We start from the raw sequence: 24,165 nt of genomic DNA on the forward strand, positions 1-24,165 counted from the left end.
CTGGCCTCCGCGGGAAGACAGGAACTGTTTGCTGAACGAGCGAGCGAGTGAATGCGAGGGCTGACTTGCCGCTGACGACTCCAGGGTCAGACAGTCAAGATGGGAAGGTGGATGGAGGGAGGATGCACCGGCATCGCAGGGCAAGGGAGGGGACAGGGTCCACCTGTCCCTGGGGAGGAAAGCCTGGAGGTCGGCACTGCGACACCCTTCCCTGCGCGATCCCCATGCTCACTGGAGTTGGGAGAGTCACTCCTCTAGAGCACCGCTCCTCCCAAGTGGGGACCCTGGCTGGGGCAGGGCCTCTTACACACCCGGGAACCATCTGAAGATTTGTTAAAATGCAGATTCTGCCTCAGGAGGTCCCAGGTGATGCTGATGCGCCACAAGATTCAGAGCGCCACAAGATTCAGAGCGGTGGTTCTCAAACTGGCCCGCACATCAGAATCACCTGGGTGGCTTGAAAGAAAAATCCAGATACTCATCCTTTTACCCTAGACCACTGAAATCTTAATTTCTGGGGATGGGGACCAGAAGTAACTTTTAAATCTACTGAGATGATTCCAACATGCAGCTCATCTGATAAAGAATTTTCTAGAAGTGGTTCTCAAAGGGAGTCTCAAGCAGCAGCCAATACATCACCCAGGAACTTACCAGAAATGCACACTTTTGAGTTCCCACCCTGGACCAACTGAAGCAGTAACCCTGGGCCCTCCAACCCTGGTTTTAACAAGCCACCCAGGTAATCCTAAAGCATACTAGGTTTCAAGCATCTCTTCTAAGACTGTGCAGGACTGCGGCACAAAGTGAGTCAGATCCTTTCCTGACTCCCACCAAGGAGGTGGAGGTTCTGAAGGGTGGCAGACAGAGTACCCTTCCCCAGAAGACCTATCAGCAGAGAGAGCCAAGTTGGTCACTCTCCAACATGGCTGACCTAAAGCCTCAGGGATAAAGTTGGGGAAACTGAGTTCTGTGACCTGGGGTAACGTGGCCATTAGAAGGAATCTCCCAGGTGGTGTAGACTCTGATGTGAGGGGAGAGATTCGGAGAGCGGCGAGGTGCAGAGCGAGCCTTGCATTGAGGCACACTTGGATCAAGTATGGCAGCAGCAGCCCAGAAAGAGGAATCAGGGAGCTCTCAGACAGGACCCAGCCAACCAGAGCCCAAGGGAGAAAGCGTGAACCAGCGGATGGGAGATGGACAGAGGTAGGAAGCATCACCTTCTCAAGGACAGGTTACGCACCCACCTCCTGGGCAACTGAGAGGGGCGCCAACTGGCCTCATAGGTCAGTGACCAGGTCTCTGCCCTGTGTGCTGGGCAGCCCAGCTCCAGAGCCCAGTACATGGCCCCCAGGTGATGCCTTCCTGAAATAGCGCTTGCAAGGTAGCCCTCCTGACTGCCCCTGCCTACAACCTTGTCCCCAGCTGCCTACAGGCCACCAGCCCCGCAGCCTGCACCTTCCAGTGAAGCAAAGGGGACCTGGGCTGAGCCCCTGTCCCAGGACAGAGGAACCTGGCAGGAACTCTTAGAGCACTGTGTCCGTGCCGGCAGGGAGTCCGTCTGCTTGGCCCCATCAGGGCTTGGCACAGCAGGCTGGGCAGGGAATGCCCTGCAAATACTGGTCCCTGACAGGAGCCTACCACCTCTCACATCCTCGCAGGTGGCCCTGTGTCAGGGGTGCAGGCTTGGAAAGGCGAGGCCACTCACCTGACACCACAGCTGCCCAGGCTGGCCTGTTCACAAAGCTGGGGCTTTCAGTAGCTGCATCCCTTGGGTGTTAGAACACATGACCTTCTCCAGGCAGGCTGGAGACAGAGAGGGCTCTGCTCTTCCTGGGATCCGTGACAGGGAAGTGAAAGACCAGGGACAGGCCCAGATGCCACCTGGATCTGTGCCCCCAACCCCCACAGCTCTGACTCCTCCAGTCACTCGTTTGACAAATGATCACTTCCCAGGGACAGAACCTGATAATGTGCTTTTAATTGCACTTTTTCCAAAAGTATCTCCCTTCCTAGTTAAAATACAAAAGATGAGGCAAGATGAAGACTGGCTCTGCCGCTCTGCAGTGGGGAGCAGTCTTGGTGCTTGGGGGGCCGGGCCTCCTCCCAAGCCACCCCGGACAGTCCTGGCACCAGGCTGAGGACCGGCCCTCCCAGCCCTATCCTGACCAGGATCCCTTCAGAAGGGCAGGGCCTGCGCAGCTTCAGGGTCAGCCCCCGAGGGCGCAGCCCCTCAGGTGGACATGATGCCGCTCTTCTCGCCCTTGACCTTGAGGAACTCCGCCATGCTGGAGAAATACTTCTGGTTGGCCTCAGCTACCTTCTTCTCGGCTGCTTGTGGGTTCACAATCTCCAGGCCCTGGGCAGGTACAGGAGGTGATGATGGAGTGGGGAGATGGGCCAGCCCCTGACAAGGCTCGCCCATCCCGTGAAAGAACGTGAAATGTCCAGGACGCCCTTCTCAGTTGTCCTTGGGCTCCAGGGCGATTTGAGAACAGATGACCACTCACCAAACTGCCGCCGCCCCAAACCTGGGAGATTCTGACTCCAGGGGTCTGGGATTGGGGGAGAGTGGGGAGGACCTGGGCATCTGAATTTTTAACAAGTCGTCCAGGTGATTTTAAAAATACCAGTGTTTCAAAACAGCTGACCACGTTTGGTTCCTGAGTAAGGAAACCAAGTCACAGAGCTGAGTGACTTGCCTGTGGCCCTAGTACAAACCACAGCAACACCACTGGTGACGCAGACCCGCGCTAGCTCGCAGCATTCCCAGCATCTTCCCGGGCAGTCCTCACCTCCTCTCTCAGGCTCCCTGGGCGGCTCCAACCAGCCACCGTGCTCCTACTCCCTTTCCCCTCCATGCACTTCCTACCTACCAGCAGGCTCTGTATCTTACTTCCGGCCCCTGCCACACCACAAGCTCCAAGAGGGCAAGGCTTCCCGTCTCGTGCTTGTGGCTCTATCCCCAGAGCCTGCAATGCCGCTCGGAGCTCAGTACACCCTTGCTGATGGGGCGAATGAGCTCACGTGAGACACGCTGGCCCTCCTTGGGGGAGCAGAGAGATGGACAGACGCAGCGGCTCCACCCAGTGCATCGGTGGCTGGGTGGGACCTCCCCGTCCCAGCCAGCTAGCTATGACCCTTCTTAGTTTCAACCCTGAGGTTGTCCCCACCACCCAGCGCCTCCGGGAGGGGCTGAGCCAGCTCCAGGTCACAGGGAACAACTGGTCACCCGAAGTCCCAGCCTGATCCTAAAGCCAGCCTGTGCTTGCTGGCACGACGTTTCCCTTCTGTCCCTGTGAGCTTGAGCACCAGGAACTGCACTCTCCCTTCCAAGACCTTCCCTGAAACGCCAGCCACAACAGCCCAATGAGGAACTCCATGTGCCTGCCTCAGAGGCAAAGAAACTGGAGCCCAGAGAGGGATTTGCTTAGGGCCACTCAGACCAGAGGGATTTGCTCAGGGCCAGCCCAGACCCGGGCCCCCTGACTCCAGCACCCAATACCTGGAGCGGGGTGAAAGCCACGCTGGAGGCGGTCCCTGAGGAGCGGTCGCGGATGGTGGACTTCCCTCCATACACCACGCTCTGCTTCTGCAGGGTCCGCTGTGGGGGGAGTGGACGGGAGGGTTGGGCTGGGCCCAGACTCTCTGCCCGGAGCTCCCCCACCCTGGGCCCACTCCGGCCAGGCCCGTACCTGCAGTGTCTTGGAGATCCTGGCTTTGGTGGCCTCGTTCACCTGTGTCTGCCGTACCCGCCCGCTGCCCGACTTGCCCAGATGGCCCAGGCTGAAGCCCAGGTCCTCTTGGTAGGCGTCCTCCTCGATCTGGCAGGAGAGGAAGGCATCCCAGAGTTCATCAGATGCCCAGGCGGTCACCCGATTCAGGTGCCTGCTGGGGCCCAGTGAGCACGGTCCTGCTACCACTCCCCAAGCAGACAGCCGAGAGGGGCTGTGTGTGTAGCTCCGCGCGCATGTGCATGCACGTGCACACGCACGGGGCTCAACAACGGAAAGCCAGCTTGCTGGTGAAACGGCATCTGAGCTCGTTCTTGCAGGACCGGTAGGAGGATGCTCAGCGAGACTGACAGCACAGGGGAAGTCTGGGGATGGGCACATACAGAAGGGCAAGGCTGTGGGGAGGGACAGGGCCGGCACTGAGTACTACATTGGTCCCGTGGGGGGCACGGATGTGGGCTGGTGCCCGGCAGAGAGGAAGAAATGTGAAAGGGGCATCAGGGTTAAGGGCCTGACCTCTCCAAAGCTCATGCGGTTGGCCTGCTTCCGGATCTCGGTCAGTCCTAGCCGCTCCTTCATCTTGCGGTACCTGGGGATGGGCAGCAAGGGTCAGCTGGGCACGTGAGCCCCCCTTCCCACCCCCATGTTCCTTAGGGCCCACCTGCGGCCGCCTCGCTTCTTGCGCTGCCCATCAAGGGGCGCAGGCAGTGGCTTCACCTGCTTCACAGGTGGTGGCTCCTGCCACTTGTCGAACTTCCGCTCAATCTCGTCCTTCAGTTCATAGCCCACCTGGGGAGGGCAGAAGGGTCCCATCAGGGCCTTGCCCCGCCATCAGCCAGAGTGTCATGCCTGTCCCCAGGCCTAGGGGTCCTATCCTCTGTTGGGGTTTAGTTCTACCTCACGCTCAGGTCGTGGGCTCAGACCTCTCCCCGCACCCCTCACATTACTATCTTCTTGATGGGGGATGGGGGGGATACCAGCAGCCCCCCAAATGCAATGCCTGTCTCCCCTCCCCAGCCTTCAGCTCTGGCCTGCACAGGTGGCCAAAGGGGGTCACCTGGGAGCCTCACCTCCATGGTTTCTGTCCCACTGGGCTTTTTCTTCTGGAAAGACCCTAGATCGGCCCCCGTCAGCACCTCTGCTGATAACCGAGCTCTCTCCGGGGCACACAGGCTCCGCGTGACCTGCCCCCTCCCAAGGCCTTCTCTTCCAAGCTTGCTGTGTGCCAGGCCCCGGGCCTTTGCACTGGCCGTTTCCTCTTCCTGGGACTCTTCCCCCAAACACTCGCCTGACTTGCTTGTTAGCTTCACTTGAGTACATGACGTTCATCTTTCCAGAAAGGCCCTCCCTGACATACTGGTTAACCCAGCACCCACTCTCCCTCACCAGCCCAGGACCCTCTGATCCCATCTCCGCATTTACGCAGCACCCTGGACATACCACAGATGTCCCCCGTCTCCTCACCCCGCCCCCGGCCAGAACATGAATGCCACTGAGGCAGGGCTGTGGTCTGAGTGGCTCACTGCTCTCCCCCAGCACCTCGACCAGTGGTTCAGAGGGAAAGAGAAAGGGTGAGGGAGAAGGCGGGGAGGGGAAGAGAGACGAAGCCCGAATGCGGTCAGGCTGGGTGTTTGAATGCCAACGTACGAGACAGAAAACACACCCACTTTCATGGAGCAAGCCTGCCAAGGGAGACAAGTAAACTGCACCATGACAAGGCTGGTAGAGCAGACAGACCAACAGAGACGGACGCCTGCCCGCGCCTCACCTTCCCTTCTGTGCTCTCATGGAAACTGTCCACACGGGCTGCCAGCGTGCACTTGGCGGCCACCAGCCGGGCCGCCTTCCGCCGGAGATCCTGAAGCAGCGGAGATGGGGCAGACCTGAGGGGAGGCTCCCTTTGCCAGCATCGAGCTTTCCCCAAACCCCAGCCACCACCATTTCCACCACATGTCACCATGATAGAGCGTTATGGCACCAAATCAGCACCATCACGGTTTTCTTTCCCCAGGCTTATTATGGACAGCCGGAAGCCGTCTCCAGAGACAGCCGCTTTACTACAGGTAGAAGATGATCACATGCTAAAAACAGTGATTAAGACAGAAAACATCCACCTGTGTAGCAGAAAGGTCAGTGGCCCACGCTCTGAGACACACAAAGATGGTAGACGTAAACCCCCAGCCACACATCTAGTTGGTAGTGATAACAAAGTTAGCAGCAAGCGCCTATAACCCTGCCCTAAGGCCAGCCCTCAGTCCTCAGCCCCTGGGCGGTGAGCTCTGCTGGCCTGAGGGCCTTGGACAAGGCAGAGACCAACCATGGGATTAGAAATAGGGTCTTTGGGTGACGGGGTCTCAACCTGGAGCCCAGCTCAGCCACCTGGGCTACCCGGTCACGTCTGCACAAGTGAGCCCCAGTGGAGACTCCGGACTTCGGCTCAGCCAGGCTTTTTTGGGGGTGGGTGTCCCTGCACGCGGGCAGGTGTGCAGGCCAGGAGTGACGTGTCTTGACAGGGAGAGGACAACTGGGAGTGCGGTGGGTGGCACCATCAGGCCCTGCCCCACATGCTTCCTCCCCTGGCTGATGTGAGTCTGTCCTCTCACGACCGCAAGCCCAGGTGGGTCGGCTTGGAGTCCGTTCGTCCCTTTAGGGGGTTACTGAACCTGAGGACGGTTTGGGGACCCCTGCCACTTGCAAGCTAATGCTGACACTGCTTGTTACATCCAAGTGGGGCCTGAAAGAATTCCATTTGTAGCAGTCCTAATCCCAACCCCACGAGGCAGGCTCTGTTCCCATTTGACAGACAAGGACACTGAGGCACAGAGCTCATGCCTCTTGCCTTGGTTAAGTGGAGCTCTAGAACCCCAACCCTGACACATCGGCTCCAGCGTCCTCGTTCTGATGCCCCGTGTGACCCTGTCGTCTGAGCTCCTGACCATGGTCCCCAGCTCTGACCAGTGGGAACTGAGGAGCTGAGGCTATGTCTGACACAGCGGAAGCTCCACGGGGAGCCACGCTGGGGGCAGAGGGGACTCACCGGGGGCAGAGATTGCACGATGTCGCTGTGGTAGATGTAACCAGTGTGTGGCAGCACGGATGTGGACGAGAAGCCGGACAGCGTCTTTCGTTGTGCCCCAAGCAGCATGATGTTACAGGCCGGCATCTTGGAGAGGTTGGTTAGGCCCCCCGCCACCCCTGCAACCGGAGGGAGGATGTCAAAACCGCTCAGGGTGTTTATTTGGGGGCTCACTGCGTGCCTGTGTGTCTGTGTTTCTGATTGAATTCCTGAGTTGGCCCTGCAGAGAGGGCTGACAAATCCCGTTTTAGAAGGAGGATACGGAGGAGGCTCAGAGAGGTGAAACCACTGGCCTGAGGATGCACAGCAAGAAGTCAGCCCAACAGTAACCCGCGCCCCAAGTCTGCAGAGCTCTGTGTGTCTCCCACCAGCTGCCAGCACCCGGGGGACACCCGGAGGACGGGCCTGGCATCAATCACCCCGGCTTCCCATGAGCACGTCTGCAGGCTGGGGGCAGGGAAACTGCAGCTAGAAATGCTGCCTCTGATGGGGGTCTGCTGCACGCCAAGCCCTGCACTGGGTGTTTTTAAGGTCGAGGTCGACTGTGTCATCAAACACACGCCTCCCGCACAGGGACGGGCCCCCACACACCCCCTGCCCCCCCACACACACTCTGATTCAATCTGCATAACCTACGACGCTTTGCAGATACGATCATGTGAAGGACTCTGAGATGGGGAAGAGAAAGGCAGAGAGTCACAGGGAGGTGAGACAGGAGACTTTAAGACGGGGGAATGCAACAGCCTCTAGAAGCTGGAGAAGACAGAAGCGGATTCCTCTCTAGAAGCTCGTAAATACAAAGGAACGCAGGAACTGGCTGACACCCTGATTTCTGCCCAGCACTCACAGGACAGTAGCAAAGCCCTATCACACCTGGGGAAACCGAGGCACATGCTGTCACCTGCCCAAAGATGTGAAGTCAGTGAGGAGGGAAGGAGGACCCACACACAAGTTTATCTTGCCCTGAAACCTCTGCTTCTTTCTACCCTGCACACGTCGGCCACCCAAGCCTGAGCTATGACCCAGATTCCTATGTCAAAGCCCTGCACCTGGTTCTGTAGAACGGGACTGTGTTTGGAAACAGGCCTTGAAAGAGGTGATTAAAGTGTTAGGACGTCAGCAGATGGGCCCTGATCCAGCACAACCAGTGTCCTCGGAAGAAGAGCTGAGGACACAGATGTGCAGAGGGGAGGCCGTGGGAGCAGCTGGCCACCGACAAGCCGAGGAGAAAGGCCTCTGCAGGGCCCAGACTGTTGACACGCTGGTCCTGGCCTCCCAGCCTCGGGGACCATGTGACAGCGAACCTGGGAGCTCAGCCCCTGCCCCCGCCCGCGGTGCTTGTTAGGGCAGCCGGAGCAAAGCCGCACCGGTGCTGCACACAACTCCCCTGAAGACTCTCATGGCTGAAGGCGTGAGGAGCCCGAGAGGGCGCTCTGAGGGGATCGAGGAGGAGTGCCCACCTCACTCCTGACACGTGGTCAGGACTGCAGTCCCCATCTCGCGGGTGAGACCAAGGCCCCGAGAGCTGACGCTGCTAGTGCCGGGCTGCCCAGGCGTCTGTGCAGAACCGGGAGCTGCTGGAACGTGGCAGCCAAGGGGGCAGCCTCTCCAGCAGTCATGCTCCTGCCTCCTCCAGCCTGTTCAGTCCAGCCCTGCTCAGGGCTACCATCCTGTCCCCGCATGTCTGCAGGAAGAGCAGGGCAGCTGACCTCCGCGACCTCTAGGAGGGGTGACAGGGGCAAGGGCAAGGGGGACACAGTGCTGAGGGCCCAGGCCAGATGCCCCATCTTGTAAAGGAGGGACGAGGCTTCCCCAAGGTTGCATTATTCAAGGACAGCCCTGTGTCCGCACTCTGCCCTGGGCCTCACCCATGATCTTGGCGGCTGTGGACGCCCCTATGATGATGGAGAGGTTGGGCGCGATGAAGGACATCCGAGACTCCACGTACTCGTAGATGCGGTGCTTAGAGGCATTCAGCTCGAGCGCCATGTCGCAGGCCTCCTCCAGCCGCTCCAGCTCCTCCTCCGACAGCTGCTGCCTGCAGCGGTGAGGGACGTGGCTGGGTTGGACCCCGGCCTCCACGGTGTGTCCTGTCTGCCTGGCACAGGAGCCCATGTCCCCCCTAGCTGTGTGCACAGCCAATGGCCCTGAGGCCTGGAAGCAGGGGCTACTGGGAATCCTGGTTTTCAGGGGGCACCTTGCCAGCCTGGGCCTTGCCTGCCCACACCGGTCTCTGCCTTTGCCCACGTGTCCCTGCCAGCTCCTCCTCCAGGTCTCACCCTTGCCTGCCACCGAAGCCGACTGCTGACCAACGACGCCTCTGTAAGGCCTCTCCATGACCCGCCCACTTCTGTGCCAGACCAGCTGGCCCCAGGAGAGGGACCCCACAGCTGTGTGGCCCTCAGCAGCATGCCCAGCGCATACCTGGCACACAGAAGATGTTGGGCGAGTACTTATGGCAGGAAACCACAAAAGGGGGGCTGTTATTGCTGTCATTTTACTGAGAAGGGACACGAGGCCCAGATGGTGAAGGGACTGGCCTGCAGCCACAGAGCTGGTAGCCAGACCCAGCCATACCCCTCCCTCCCTCACCCCATCTGCTGTAAGCCGCAGAGAGGAGGGACCATGGAGCCGGCCGCAGGCACCTGCAACCACGGCCCAGTGGGCTGATGCTCACGGCTGCCCCCAGCAGTGGCAAGCTAGGAGCCCACTTGCTCTCCCACTGGAGAGCTTGGTCCCTGCCTGCAGCTGCGTCGTCACCTCCTCTAGGAAGCCACCGGCCCAGGAGGACAGGTCCCTCTTGTCTTGTTCTCCATGCCCCTTGGCACCCCGTGTGCATTCTAACACTCGCCCTCCAGCCTTCGACCTGTGTGTGCACCTGCTTCCCCCCAAACAGGAGCATGGGCAGGGCAGTTTCTGCTCTGCTGAGTTCTCTAATCTCTGACCTCAGAACAGTGCTCAGTGCTCGGTAGCATTTACTCAATGAGCAGAAAGGCAGCCCAAGGGAGGAGGTCTCCATGCCACTGGACTCTGCTCTGGGGTTACATACATTTCTTCCTCGTGGGCACAGATGCCAGAGGGGAAGGTAGAGACCAAGGGGCCAACACAAAGTCCCTGCCTTCACAGACCCCTCCATTCCAGTGAGGGATGGCGTGCCAGAGACAAATGCTTCTACTGTGGGTTTGCCCTCTGCCTCGCCAGTTCCGACTACAGGCCCCTCGCTTGACTGAGCATCCCCGGGAACAGCCCGGTGCCTGGCTTACAGCGGGCCCTCGTCAAACATGTGAGGAACAAAAATGACCTGTCCTCTTGAGACGGACACCTGTGCCACTGGGACCCCAAGATCTTCATCGGCCACTAGATGGGCCTGAGGGGCCCCAGTGACTTCTCCCCCCGTGCACGCACCCCTGGGTGGTAGAGGCGGTCACACTGACGACCATGATGGTGGCGTTGGTCAGGATCTGCTGTAGGTTCTCATTGTTCTTGCACTTGTCCAGGCTGTTACCCAGCTCCTAGGGGTGAGAAGGCAACAGAGGGGAGGAGCAGAGACTCAGGAAGGCCCTAGAACCTTTCTTGCTCCTGCATACACCTGGGTCTCTTCTGCGGACACAGGGACAGCTAGGGACTATACACAGGGTGCCTGCCGCCTCCCAGTCCCAGGGACTTCACTGCTCAGAGCATCAGCAGCATTTGCCCGGCGCGGCCACTCAGAAACTCGGCCCAGGCAGACCCGCTGCATGCATCAACTGAGGTTGCCAATCTAACCACACTGCCTCGCTGTGCGTAGGCCCCCCAACCATCCGCACCTTCTCCTAGCCTCACGCAGGAGACTCCTCACTGCTGTCCCCGCCCTCCCTAGCACCTGACCCTCTTGTGGCTTTCCCAGAAGGCCCACAGCCTTGGGGTCACATGGGACCCGACCTCATCAACTTTGCTGGTCACTTCCTCCTTTCTGAACACAGCAGGGCTTGTGACCACCCAGGGTCTTGGTACTTGTGACCTCTTCCCCCAGATCTCTGCACAGCTACCCCTGCATCAACCTTCAGATCTCGACTCAAATGCCACCGGCTCCAACCACTGTTGGTGGCACGAGGGACCCCCTCATCTCCCTGCCTGCTTCCTCGGCCTCGAGCAGCTCGCAGACCTTCCTGGGAGACCCATCCAGGGAAGCGGCGGCACTGGACGTGGGGCAGAGTCCCAAGGACATCCTTTCCAGGCTCCATCCGTCTCTTGCTGGGAAGCCTGGAGCAGATGACCTACCACCCATCCCCTCCAGTATCTCTAGGTCTCAAGAGAACAAGGAAGGCAGCTAAGGCTCGGGCAGCCTCACTCTGGGCCCTTTACTTGCTCTCTGCCCCCACCTCCCACCTTCACATGAGGGGCGATCCAGGGGACTCAGTTCCTCCTGAGTTCTGACCTCTCTCTGCTCACCTTGACTGTGCGGATGTAATCCAGTGCGTTGGGGACCAGAGATTCCAGTTCAGGGAAGCGCTTTGAGTACTTATCTCGGATGAACTTGTGGATGATGTCTAAGAAACATGGGAAAGGCAGTTATCTGATGAGGGCAGGCAGACTTTGCTGGCTGTCCCCAGCACCCATCCCCCCTCCCTCCTCTGGTAACCAAACCCCTGAATTCAGCTGGGCTCACAGATAACCAGCAGCCCGTTCTGCTAGATGTGGCCACATGAGATCATTCTGGTCTACAAGATGTGATCTTAAGTGACACGTGCAATTTCCACGTCACCCCCTTAAAGAACTGTGCCCTCCTCTTCTTTCCCATTCTGCTGGTGGGGACGTGGAGGTGATGGCTGGAGGTAGGCAGTCATCCTGTGGCCCGACACAGATGGCAGATCAACAAGACAGAAAGAGCCTGATCTAGAGTCTTGCATCAGAGGAAAGCACGCTTCCTTCTTATTCAGGCTGCTCTGTTACAGCAGCTGAACCTGGACTTGAACTAGGATGAGGATTTGTGGGCAGGACCCTGGGGAAGGCAAGCAGGATCCTGCTTATTCCCTCCTTAGGGATGCGAGGAGGAGGTGAGGGACACCACATGGGGCCATGTCTGCTCGCCCTCCCAGAACTCACTCAGTTCATTCTCGATCTCCACGGTCAGGTTGTTCGCATCCACGATGACCCGGTATTCGGGCGCTGCCTCGACCGGTCCCATCACTGTGAGGACGACAAACCACCTGGGTGGTTGGGTGTGTATCAAAAGGCTCCCACAGCGGGGGGAGTCAGGGGGCAGCGGCGTGTGGCTGGAGGGGAGCTGGGGACTGAGGACAAAACCTGGAGCGGGGCTTCCATGTCAGCCCACCTCCCATCGCTCTCCTCCAGGCCAGTCGAGACATGACCCCATTGCACTCCAGGATAACACCTCCAGGGGCTCTCCATGCACTCAGGCAGAGAGTCAAGTCCCCCAGAAAGGAAGCCCTGTGAGGACAGGTACTGCGTGTCTACCACGGCTACGCCGCCGGTGCCCAGCACAGTGCCTGGCTATTTGCTGACTGTCTGGCTTTGCAGTTTCTCTCTCCGATGGCCTCGGCACTGTCCCAGCCCCACGCTCTCGAGACGCCCCCGTCTTATCGCAGGCCAGCCAGGAAGGGCTGTACCACCCGGGCACTCGGCACTGCTTCGCTCTCCTCTGGGCCTCTGCATATGCTATTCCCACTCGCTGGCACATCCCTTCCTCACCTGTTTCTGAGAAGTTCCTCTCCAGGTTTTAACAACAATCATAACGATGAGGACACTGAGGGCGCCATAAGCACAGTGGCCGAAACCCACGACTTACCACGTGTGCCGCTGCTCCTGCAGCCTTATGGGTACTGCCCTGATCTCCCACAACCACCAAGGGAGGCTGGTGTTACCAGTGAGCAGGGAGAGAAATGGAGGGACGTGGCCTGATGCCACAGAGCCAGCACACAACAGAGCTGAGATCTGGCCCCGGGGCCCCCATTTGTAACCCTGACAGTTTAAATGTCTCTGCTTCCTGAGGACTTGGCGGCACCTCAGGATCCTTTCCTCTTTTCAGGGTCTCTCCTCTGTGCTCCCGGGGCACTCTGGCCCCATCCAGTAGACACAGCCGCCACCCAGACTGGAGATGCTCCGTGTCCACCTCCCCGACCAGACACCAAGTGGGATCAGGTCTGACTTAACCTGAAGGCTGACCCACCATCAGGGAGTGTCCCTTCCTCCATTCCCCACAGCTCTCCAGACCACCGCCTCTGCCACTCCAGACGAGTGAGGCTGGCACACACAGCTCCCTTCACCAGGGCATACAGCCACTGCTCTTGGCCTGGGGTGTGTATTCATGCTTCGAAGCCCATTTCAGCGATCAGCTCTTCCTAACCTCTGAGGCAGGGTCAGCCCCCACCTAGCAGCTCGTGTCCTGCACTCCCCCCACCCCAGCAGGCACTGCCCACAACTGCCCAGACATGGGCTGTCTGCTTTGCCAGATCCTGAGCATTCTGAGAGCAGAGAGCTGGGTGGATTCCCCAGGGCACCAGGTGCCCACACAGGCCTGCCTTGGGGCACCTCATGAAAGCTTCAAAGGAAGGAAGGAGAGAGCAGGTCTGTCCAGGACTCTGCTCTGCCCACACCGCGGCTGTGCCCACAACATCTGCTAACAAATCCCAGCCTGGAGCTCCACCCCCTCAAGAATCGGCAGCAACAGGAGCAGCGCTCAGAGCTGGGCCAAGTGCTCCAGACACAACCCAGTGTCCCCCACAGCTGACGGTCTGATAACTGCACATCGGAAGGCTACTCTCTATTTACCAAATGACACCAGTTTTCCACTCACGGTGGCAAAGAGCCCCTCTTAGGCAAACTGAAAGAAAAGACTACGCTGAATTAAAGAAAACAGGAAGTAAACAACAGAACAAGTGGTTTACGGATGTGGCGGGACCCTTAACCAGGCACAAGAACCCTGGAAGGTGAGCCCTAAGGCCACAAGCAAGCACTCGGCTCCGAACACGGACTTAAGGAGAGTCAGCCTTACAGCATGACACCATCTCGGGGAGAAGCCTGTGCTGGGATGGAGATATGGGCTCTCCAAAAGGCCGAGAGAGCGAGAGACTGAACTTTCAAAGCTGCGCGCAGTGAGAGAGCCCAGGGGCTGGGAGGGCGAGGGGGAGCAGGAGGGGAGAAGGTACCTTCCGAAGCCTTGGCCTGCTTGCTGATATACTCCTCAATCTTCATCATGATCTCGGCAAACTGCTCAGGGAAGACAGAGAGTCAGAACTTGGGACTGGGAGGAGGCAGAGCGACTGCACACATCACCCCTCCCCGCAGCTTCTCTTTGCAGCCGGCTCACCATCTTGCTGTCCCACAGCTTGGCGATGCTCTTGACCGAGTCCCCGGAAAGATCCAGCTGCGTCTCCTCCTGCACATCTTCGATTGCTGGCTCCTCTTCTTCCTCCCCATAGCTTCCTCCTTCCTCCTCCTCTGCCGCCTCCTCAAGGTCAGCCAGGAGCTCATCTGCCAGGGACATGCCGAGGCCTATGGGGAAGGAGAGCAGGGTCCCCCCTCATTAATGCGAATGGCTTCTCCCCGCCCAGAAGGGCTGGTCCTTCCTGGATCGACACCACAAGAATTTTCATGCGCTTTTTCTTCAGCGCCTGGCAGGTAACAGGTGCTCAGTCACTACCAAACCGCTCTGTGAGCAAACCTCCCAGAAGCAGGTGGTCTCTGGTCACAGCTCACACCACTCACTGTACTCACACTCATGTCACTGGAAAAGATAACAGGATGCCCCACACGCCACCACCTCACTAAGACTTAAAAAATTTACATCCTCCCCTTGATGAGATGGGAACCTTGCCTCAGACCCTTTTTTGTCCTATACCAGAGACCCCTTCCCCAAACCGTTGGGCCCTAAATGAATGACAGATGTCCTAAAATACTGATCTCCCCAGCCATCAGGGCAACCAGGTGCAGCCTAAAACATCTAGAGCCCCCAGCCTGACCCCCTCTGGCCACGAGCAGCCTCCTCGTTGACTCCAGGGGCTGGACAAAATGAGTATTTTCTCTGAGTCCCATGAAATGGAAAAGAATGAGAGGGACTACTCAACAAGGTATAAACCTACCATCCTTCTGGTTGCTCTTAACTTTTTTTTAAAGTGAGAAAACTGTCCTCCTTCCTGTTCTTTTCCATTTTTCGTAAAAACAAACCCCATTTCTCACTTCCTACTCTTCTACACCGCCCTCTCCTGAAGTGTAAAAACAGAGACTTTGCGTGGGTGATTTGTGGAGTGAAGCACGCGGGGGGCTGGGCAACAGGAAGAGCAGAGAACTCCCGGGCAATGTAAACGCGCAGCTGACGCAAACCTATGGACTTGCTTCGCAAGGGGGACCATCGGTTGCATGGTGCCAGGATTTTTCTTTCTTCAAGAAATTCCGAATTTTTATAATCTTTTAGTTTCAATGTTGCCTCGTAATTATTCAAATGGATAATTTAACTAAATCTAAAACCCTCCAGACCACCACACACGGCACAGGCCGAACCTGAAAGGTTACAGGACGGATCTGGCCCTTGAAGTGGGAGTTTGGGACCCCTGGGTGCCCAGCTATCCCTATGAGATCAGTTTCCCTCACACCCTCCTCCCTCCCTTGGACGCAGTATCCTCTTTACTCTGACTTCTCTTTAATGCACCTGCGTGGTCTCACATGTGTCTTTCTCTGAAACTCACCTCCTCACTTTCTCTGCACAAGAAAAACTGTATTTACTTTTGTACTTATTTGAGAGCGAGAGTGAGCACAAAGGGGTAGGGGCAGAGGGAGAAGCAGACCTCCCTCTGAGCAAGGAGCCCGATGCCGGATACCCGGTTTGATCCCAGAACCCTGGGATCATGACCTGAAGTGAAGGCAGACGCTTAACCGACGGAGCCACCCAGGCGCCCCTCTTCCTTACAGAATATAGGGCGCTCCCCATACATGTAACACTTGGTGTCTGTGCGTGTCCTGTCTGTCTCCACTCAACGGTCAGCAGACCCGGGCACCGCATCTGTCTGCTCACAGCTACATCCTCACATCTAACGGAACGTCTAGCACTGTGGCTGGTACCGAAAAATCACCTGCTGAACGAGGGAAGGGCTCGATCTAGTCCTTACGCTGGCGACATCACGCTTTCTCCAGGTCTCTGAGTGATTTGCTCGTCCCTCAGGGGCACAAACACTGCTTCCCGCCGCGTGCATCTCTGAGCCCCGGACCAGACCCCATCCCGCTGTTAACACATCTCGGAGCCCTTTCGTTCGTCCAGACACTTAAGGCTGCTCGGACTTCTAACACTTTCAAATGCGCGTCTTCCCGGTTCGGAGGACATTTCCGCAGGAACCGGGGCCGTGCCCCCTTGGCTCACCGCTCGCCCTGCCGCGACCAGCCCGCCGCAGGCCAGCCCGCCTCTCCGGCCGCGCCACCGCCGGGACGCCCCTCGCCCCCTCGCCCTCCGCGGCCCTCAGCTCCCTCCCGCCTTCCCACTGCAGACGGGACGCGCCCCGCGCGTCCGGGCCAGTGTAATTACATAATCATTACCCGACTAAGCCGGGGCACCGGGCACGGCGCTGAGCGGCAGGGAGCCGCTAGCGCACGGACGCTGCAAAACACAGAGGACCTCCGCGTAACCAACCTACTAAGGCCTGCCTCTCTCCCTGCACACGCCCGCCTCCGGGCCCCGTCTCCGGCCTCCCGCCCTCGCCCCGTCTCCCTCACACGAACCTCTCTCCGCCTCGCACGACGGTTTCTAGGGAAAGTCGCTTCCGAACAGCGCTCGACGCTCGCTGATGACCTCTGATTCTCGCGCCGGCGTCGCGACAAAGGCGCGCTCTGATTGGCTCCTGTCCCGCGTCATTCTCGGCCGCCTTTGGAACAACAACTTTATTAGCTCTTGCCGCTAGGCGCAGAGGCGGTAAGGACGAGAGGAGAGGGGACTTGTCGGCCTGACGGCCCGCCGAGGACTGACCCTGCTAACTGGGGAATCGCCCTAGCCAGACGGAAGGTTCAGAGACAAGAATAAAGACGGGGGCAACTCAGACGACTCGGGAAGGAGTGAGACGAAAAAGCAAGGACTTTAAGCCGGGCGGGACTCAGGGCGGAGGTGGAGGGGGGTGGGGAGCGGAGCAGGAAGCCGGGAACTACAAGTCCCAGAGGGCCTAGAGGCTAAGTCCCGGATGTGGTGGCCGTGAAGCCTGATGGGACAGGTAGTTTTGCGAAGGACCTAACCCAGAGGTTTGCGAGGTTGGACGTTCTGAGACCTGAGGCGCCGGGAGCGGGAGACATGGAACTGGAGCAGAGAGAGGGGTGAGTGGCTTTTGGGAAAACTTCTATTCCCAAAAGGCATTGCGGCTGCATCACGTACAGCCATGTGCACTTTTCCTGGAGGGCGGATGGGGACTGTAGTTCATGCGACTGCGGTCTTAGGGACCAGGGTCTGTACTCGGACATTCTGGGGGAGAAAGTTACGGCTTTGGAGTTCTGGATCTGAGAGATGACGAGGTTGGAGTCCCGGCCTCCCGAGCTTGAGTGAGGCGATGGGGATTTGAACTTCCTGGGATCCTCTGGGAGCAAGTTTGGAAGTCTGGACCCCTGGGTCTGAGGGAGGAGGGGCTGGGGGGTCTGGACTCCTGGGTCTGAGGGAGGAGAGGCTGGGGGTCTGGACTCCTGGTCTGAGGAAGGAGGGGCTGGGGGTCTGGACTCCTGGGTCTGAGGGAGGAGTGCCTGGGGCCTGGACTCCTGGTCTGAGGGAGCAGGGGCTGGGGGTCTGGACTCCTGGGTCTGAGGGAGGAGAGGCTGGGGGTCTGGACTCCTGGTCTTAGGAAGGAGGGCTGGGGGTTCTGGACTCCTGGGTCTGAGGAAGGAGGGACTGGGGGTCTGGACTCTCGGGTCTGAGGGAGCAGAAGCTGGGGGCCTGGACTCCTGGTCTGAGGGAGCAGGGGCTGGGGGACTGGACTCCTGGTCTGAGGAAGGAGGGGCTGGGGATCTGGACTCTCGGGTCTGAGGAAGCAGAAGCTGGGGGCCTGGACTCTTGGGTCTGAGGGAGGAGGGGCTGGGGGTCTGGACACTTGAGTCTGAGGGAGGAGGGGCTGGGGATCTGGACTCTTGGGTCTGAGGGAGGAGGGGCTGGGGGTCTGGACTCCCAGGTCTGAGGGAGGAGGGGCTGGGGAGTCTGGACTCGCGGGTCTGTGGGAGGAAGGGTGGCGGCGGTGGGGGGGTGTGTCTGGACTCTCTGGTCTGAGGGAGAAGGGAGCTGGGCCATAAGTTCAAGGCCTCTGAACCCCCTGACCTTACAGGACCATGGCAGCTGTGGGCTTTGAAGAGTTCTCGGCACCACCAGGCTCGGAGTTGGCGCTGCCTCCACTGTTCGGCGGTCACATCTTAGAGAGCGAACTGGAGACAGAAGTGGAGTTCGTGTCTGGGGGTCTGGGCGGCTCAGGGCTCCGTGAGCGAGATGAAGAGGAAGAGGCCGCCCGTGGCCAGCATCGGCGCCAGCGGGAACTAAATCGTAGGAAGTACCAGGCGCTAGGGCGGCGCTGCCGGGAGATCGAGCAGGTAGGTGAGTGCGGAATCCCCCATTTTGGGGCCCCCTGGCCAAAATTACCCCTTCCTGGTCTCCGCCTGTCTGCGTGCCAGCCTTCCCCACCTACCGAGGGGGCACGGGGAAGAACCTGCTACCCACATCTCTCCTTGCGTTGGGTAGTTGCTGGTAATCACCGCTGCTCCCCGACTGGAGGATCTCTGCCTTCGTGTTCACGTGGCGTTCTCCCAGGGTGTGCCTATCCGTGCCCCAGTTTCCTCCTCCTGTGAGGACCCGGGCCCACTTACTGACCTCATTTCACTTGATTATTCTCTACGAAGACTCTATGTCAAAAGAAGGTCGCGTTCGGAGGTACTGGGAGTTAGGACTCCACGACGTTTTGGGGGACATCATCCCACCCCTATCGGTGGTGTTGGGGCGCTGGGGACGATGGGAGGCTGGTGTCGTGTGAGCCGGAGCAGGGGTCAGGAGGCAGAGCCGGTGGAGAACAAGGACGGACATTCAAGTCCTCTTTGGATGCAGAGCGTACCAAGTTGCCTGGAGCAGGACAGAGGTTTGTGCTGACAGATGGCAGAGAGGATCATGCACGAAGTGGGAGCAGGGCGAGTGCTTGGAGCAGGTCGGCTCCGTGTATGAAAATGTACTCCCAGAGGCTACACCCCATGGCCAGCCGCTCCTGCACACCCAGTGACAACTAGGAGGTTCGCAGGGCATAGTCTGCCGCATGGTTGCATATGTGCACAGGTGTGATAGACAGTAGGGGACAAGTCGGACGTGACACAGACCAGATATTCTACTTCCGGCATGAGGCGGCCGTCGGCCCCACCCCGTCCTCAGCTCACCCCAGCCTCCTTCCCTCCTCCAGCACCCCTCTTACCTCTTCTCTCTCTGGTGACTTCCACCATAGCAGTGACATTTCATCCCTGGCATTGTGTTTACGCAGCTCCTCGGTACACGGGTGGGGACATCAGAGCAACCACGGTCACACGGGAGCGTCCACAGGACCTTTCAGGACGTCCCACTGCCCCTACCCGCCCCCACACTCCCCAAGCTGGCAGCGGGATCCTGAGCTCCAAAGGGACTCAACCGTTTGCTCAGATGGAGCTGGCACTGGAGTTCCTGCTCCGTCCTCCCCGTCCAGGTGGGCGGTGGCCTGATTCCTCTTTTACAAACACAGGCTCAGCAAGGGTCTAGGTGACTCACCCAAGGGCACGCAGCTGGACGGGGCAGGCTGGGCTTCCAACCCAGGTCTTTCTGACCCGGAGTAGTACCCGCTCATTCGTGTCCCAGCCCGCACACCTCTCTGCTGGCCCTGACGTCGCCACCGCCTGCCTCATCTCCAGCAAGTGGGCCTACGTGGCGCCCGTCAGCACTTTCCACAGCAGAAGTCGTGCGGAAAGTCACGCGTTCAGCAAATACTGATGGGGCACCCCTGCCGCCAGGTTCTGCTCACGGCATCGGACCCTGTCCTTTGGAGCTTGGGGTCTGGTGGGGGAGGCAGACAGTGAGCAGGGAAAATGGATAAGCTAGAAGGCAGTGAGGAGTTTTGTAAGGGAAACTGAGGCAGAGAGGAGTGACTGAGGGCACAAGGAGGGCAGAGGATGTTGCAGTGTAGCAGGAGGTCCCTGAGGAGGTAACCTCTGAGGCCAGACCTGAGGGAGGGAGGTGTGCAGGCACGTGGGAAGGACTCCAGGACAGGGGAGGCCAGCCGGGGAGCAGCGGAGGCGAGGGAGAGGGGCAGGGAGAGAGTGGGTGCAGCAGGCCCCGGAGGCCGTGGGGCCAGCTCCCTGGGTCCCCGCTGGGGCTCAGTTCACTGCGAGAGGAAGTGAGCAGAGTCTGGGTGACTTGAGCCTTCTGTCTCCCTGCAGGTGAACGAGCGGGTCCTGAACAGGCTCCATCAGGTGCAGAGGATAACACGGCGACTTCAGCAGGAGCGGAGGTAACCCCTCGCTGGCCCCCTGGGGGCCCGTGCCTCTGCCCCCAGCCACTGTTCCCGCCCACTCTCAAGCTTCTTGTTGGCTTCAGTCTTCCCAGGCCTTGCGGGGAAGGGGATGAGTGAGGGCAGAGCCAGGGCGGGGAGGCAGGTCCACTCCCTTTAAATGGGGTGCGCAGCAGAACGGATCAGGACAGAGGCCCTCGCATGGTGTCAGGCAGTTTGCCCTCTGCCTCTTAGCAAGCAGCAACCCTCTCTGAGCCCATTTCCCGTCTCAGCTGAGGTGGGTAATGCCACAATCTCGTGGCTACTGAGGGTTGAACAGGAGCTCAGGGGAGGGGATGAGCCCAACCAGAGCCTCCCGCCACACGCTGTGTCCCATGTCCCGTGTCTGTGGAATGTGTCCAGCAGCTCAGCCAGTTCTTCCCGGCACCCACCTGACCCACAGGAGGCGCCGGCCCTCACCCACCTGCTTCCCCTGCCTCCTCTGACTCCTCGCCATTCCTCCTCGCCCCAGTACCCCAGGGCTCGGCCCTGGGTCCCTCCTGTCCACACCTCCACTGTCCAGCACGGTAGCCCCAGGTGGCGACTTAACCAGACTTCGTTAAATTTGAAATCTAACATCGGTCCAAGTAAATTTTAATTCACTGGCATGAAAGAAAGTTCCATTTCTCTGTTCATGTGCTCAGCAGCCACCAGTGGCGATTTTTACCCAAACTGAAATGAAGTGAAAACTTCCATCCCGCGGTGGCGCTCGCCACACCATAGCTCAGTATCACATGTGACAACTGACATCGAACCCCAAATAAATTACCTCAGAAAGTCAGTTCCTCTGTGGCTCTCGCCACATGCCAGGGGCTCCATGATGGCAACGGGTGGCCAGTGGCTACTGTAGCGTGTTGCATGGGAACGGGACATTTGTGTCCTCATAGAAGGTTTTGTGTGTGCTTCCAGAAAGTCTCAGAGCACCATCGTCCTATGAATCCCGGCTGCAACTCTTTGAACTCTGTGTCCCTTTGTCAGCCACCCACTGGACAGTGGCTTCAGGTCCCCTCACACGCACGCGAAGCTAAGCCTGACCTCGCTCCCTGCTCCTGATCCGCTCCCCCTCAGAGAACAGATCCTCCCAGCTGCTTCTCTCTCTTACCTCCTCGCTTGATGCACCCTCGGAACAGACCCAGGAGGCCAGCACCCTGGGCCAAGGGACTGGGTTCCTCGCCCCACGCGAGCCGTACTTGCGCTGGCCTCCCTGACCCTCCGTAGGCTCCTGCCACATACCCTGACCGAACATTTTCCCCCAGTTGTACCACTAGCCAAGATTCTCTCCTACAGTAAAACCAGGAGAGTTTATGGAAGGGAAGGCTGGTCTTTCTAGTTCAAACATCCGAAGTTCGGGAGCGCGTCTGCATGTGCTAAACTTCCCTTAACCGTACAGATCAGTTGGGGTGATCATGCTTTCGGAACGGTCCACCTGGAGCTCAGCCCCATGCTTCTCGGAACATGGCTCCTGGACCAGGGACCTGGGCACCTGTCACAAATCCAGGTTCCAAGGCCTCACCCCAGACCTACTGTGTCAGAAATTCAGGGGGTGGCGAGAAAGTCTTCTAAAATAAGACACGCCACTGCGTAAAAACTACATGGCCATTCCCCCAAATTTAAAAACAATTACTCTACGATTTAGCAACTCCACCTATCTGTAAACCCCCCAGAAGAGTTGAAAAAGGGGTCACTGATGTGTCTGCCCACGATCATAACAGTACTCAAGATACCCCAAAAGCAGAAACATAGAGGGTCTGTCTGTGGGTGGATGGAGAATGCAGGGTGGTCCCCATGGAGGAAGACCACCCACTCTCAGAAAGGGTGCCACACCACGAACCGCGAAGACATCGTGCTGAGTGCAGTAGGCCAGTCCCAACAGGACAAACACTGTGTGATCGCACTCTGGTGAGGGCTGACGATCGCGGAGCCTGACAGGAGAGCGGTGGCTGCTAGAGGCAGGGGCGTGGGGAGGTGTTTAAATTTGGGGAGAATGGAGAGTCATGGAGACAGATGGGGGTGACGGCTGCACAAAGTGTGAATGTGCTTAATCCACCAAGCTGGACACTTGACTATGGTGGCAAATACCCTGTTAGGTGTATCCTACCACAAATTTTTAAAAAAGGAAAGGCAAGTAGACCAAGTCACTTCTCTGTCCAGAACCCTGCGGGGAGTCCCACCTGAGTCAGAGCCAGAATTACCTACAACGGCCAACAAGGAAGGCCCTTTGTCACAGCACACATGCTACTCAGGGCCTCGGCACTGGCACTGGCTCTTCCTCCCGCCAGAAACGTTTATCTGCCACTCCCTCACCTTCTCAGTGAGGCATCCCCCATCATCTTTTGGAGGTTTCAGCCCTCTTCCGGGTATCCAGTGTCTGCCTGCCTAGCTTGCTGTGTGTTGATTTGCTGATGTCCCCAAGTTCAGTAGGCACAGGGAATTTTGTGTGGTTCCCCGATGTAGCACTAGCATGGAGAACCCGTGAGCCCGTGGGACACACACCCAGTAAGAGACTGGGACACATGGGGCATGTGAAGTGCCCCGCCGGGGTGCTGGCCCCCAGGCAGCATTCAGAGCTTACAAAATCCCCGGCGTTCTTAGAAGCAGGCACAGGGGGTAAGCAGAGAAGGTAGTCCCCGCAGGAGGGCTCCGCACCCGTCTTTCTCTTGCCCTCCTGTTACTGATAAGGACAGTGGCTGACAGCGGAATGTAGGCCAAGCACTAGGAGATGCCCTTCTACCTATCCTGTCACCCAACCCCGCTCAGGGTTGTCCTGAATTGTTGACAGAGCAAGAAACAGGTGCAGAGAGGTCCTCTTGTTTGGCCCAGGGTCCCACAGGCTGCTCAGATACTTGGCGCCCAGGTCTCAGACGTGGAAGCTCCAAATCTTCTGGGTCTGTGGGTCCAGGGAAACCTTGGCTTCAGAGCCAGGGCTGGGCTGTGGGGTGTCCCTTTCCCCACCCACCAGACGCTGAGGTTGCAACCCTGGTGGCCCCTGACACAGGTTCCTTATGAGAGTGCTGGACGCTTATGGGGATGACTACCGCGCCAGCCAGCTGACCATTGTCCTTGAGGTGAGTGGGACCTCAGGGCAGGCGGGGGGTGGAGGGGGGGAGGCAGGGGAGTGGGGGCTGGGCACCAGGACAGAGCCTTCACCTGCTGCCCCTTCTCCCCACCAGGACGAGGGCAGCCAGGGTACAGATGCCCCCACTCCTGGCAATGCTGAAAATGAGCCTCCAGAGAAAGAGGGCCTGTCCCCGCCCCGAAGGACACCTGCACCCCCAGAACCCGGCAGCCCGACCCCCGGTGAGGGGCCCAGCGGACGCAAGAGGCGGCGAGCGCCCCGGGATGGACGCCGAGCGGGAGCCGTGTTGAGTCCAGAGCTGGCCCCGGTGCAGGTGGGACCAGGGCTCCCGGGTTTGGCAACAGTGCTGTGGGGGCTGGGGACCACTGGGGAAAGGAGGTAGGGCGGGAATGGTTGGGGGTGGGTAGGGATGGAGAAAAAGCTGGAAAAAGCCAGGTGAGGGCTCTGGTGGAAAAGGAAGGAGAGAGACCTGGAGGAGGCTGCGGGGAGCAGGAAAGAGGACTAGAGCAGAGAGGGAGGGACGGTCAGAGGCCACGGGTGGAAGGGAAGGTGGAGTGCTGGGGTTTTCGCCCAGGTGCATAGAGGAAGCCTACTCACACCTGCTCCTTCTCTCCCCCAGATTAAGGTTGAGGAAGACTTTGGCTTTGAAGCAGATGAGGCCCTGGACTCCAGCTGGGTTTCTCGGGGGCCAGACAAACTGCTGCCATACCCCACCCTAGCCAGCCCTCCCTTTGACTAACCCCCACTCCCAATAAACTGACCCCCACAAACGCCTTGGCC

At 58.9% G+C, this 24,165-nt stretch overlaps 2 protein-coding genes across 3 annotated transcripts; one reads left to right on the top strand and one right to left on the bottom strand.

The window, feature by feature from the left end:
- Positions 1–1,958: 1,958 nt before the first annotated feature.
- PRPF31 (pre-mRNA processing factor 31) lies at positions 1,959–16,622 on the bottom strand. 2 transcript variants are annotated; one of them, XM_059153633.1, is made up of 14 exons: positions 16,516–16,622; positions 14,117–14,301; positions 13,956–14,016; positions 11,893–11,976; positions 11,239–11,336; positions 10,213–10,319; positions 8,676–8,845; positions 6,769–6,926; positions 5,500–5,589; positions 4,393–4,520; positions 4,248–4,320; positions 3,693–3,821; positions 3,503–3,601; positions 1,959–2,356 (listed from the first exon to the last, which is right to left on the bottom strand). In XM_059153633.1, the coding sequence occupies exons 2-14, from the start codon at positions 14,291–14,293 to the stop codon at positions 2,231–2,233; spliced, it is 1,500 nt and encodes a 499-aa protein (XP_059009616.1). In that variant the 5' UTR covers positions 14,294–14,301; positions 16,516–16,622; the 3' UTR covers positions 1,959–2,230. The 2 variants fall into 2 exon arrangements, with proteins under 2 accessions (XP_059009616.1, XP_059009617.1); XM_059153634.1 differs by lacking the exon at positions 16,516–16,622 and adding an exon at positions 15,876–16,018.
- A 151-nt stretch (positions 16,623–16,773) lies between these two features.
- Positions 16,774–24,155, top strand: TFPT (TCF3 fusion partner). The gene is made up of 6 exons (XM_059153682.1): positions 16,774–17,097; positions 18,087–18,345; positions 20,200–20,270; positions 23,305–23,374; positions 23,480–23,698; positions 24,005–24,155. The coding sequence occupies exons 1-6, from the start codon at positions 17,075–17,077 to the stop codon at positions 24,122–24,124; spliced, it is 762 nt and encodes a 253-aa protein (XP_059009665.1). The 5' UTR covers positions 16,774–17,074; the 3' UTR covers positions 24,125–24,155.
- Positions 24,156–24,165: the final 10 nt, after the last annotated feature.

The sequence above is a fragment of the Mustela lutreola genome, chromosome 16 (assembly GCF_030435805.1).
Source record: "Mustela lutreola isolate mMusLut2 chromosome 16, mMusLut2.pri, whole genome shotgun sequence".
NCBI classification, from domain to species: domain Eukaryota; kingdom Metazoa; phylum Chordata; class Mammalia; order Carnivora; family Mustelidae; genus Mustela; species Mustela lutreola.

Bases quoted from the DNA above. Each gene is read 5' to 3' on its own strand.
- PRPF31 (XM_059153633.1), bottom strand. From the start codon at position 14,293: ATGTCCCTGGCAGATGAGCTCCTGGCTGACCTTGAGGAGGCGGCAGAG. The intron at 11,977-13,955 runs GTACCTTCTCCC...TCGTCCTCACAG, and splicing joins GCAGGCCAAGGCTTCGGAAG to TGATGGGACCGGTCGAGGCA. The intron at 5,590-6,768 runs GTGAGTCCCCTC...CCGCTGCTTCAG, and splicing joins TCGTGCAATCTCTGCCCCCG to GATCTCCGGCGGAAGGCGGC.
- TFPT (XM_059153682.1), top strand. From the start codon at position 17,075: ATGGAACTGGAGCAGAGAGAGGG. The intron at 18,346-20,199 runs GTAGGTGAGTGC...GTCTCCCTGCAG, and splicing joins GCTGCCGGGAGATCGAGCAG to GTGAACGAGCGGGTCCTGAA. The intron at 23,375-23,479 runs GTGAGTGGGACC...TCTCCCCACCAG, and splicing joins AGCTGACCATTGTCCTTGAG to GACGAGGGCAGCCAGGGTAC.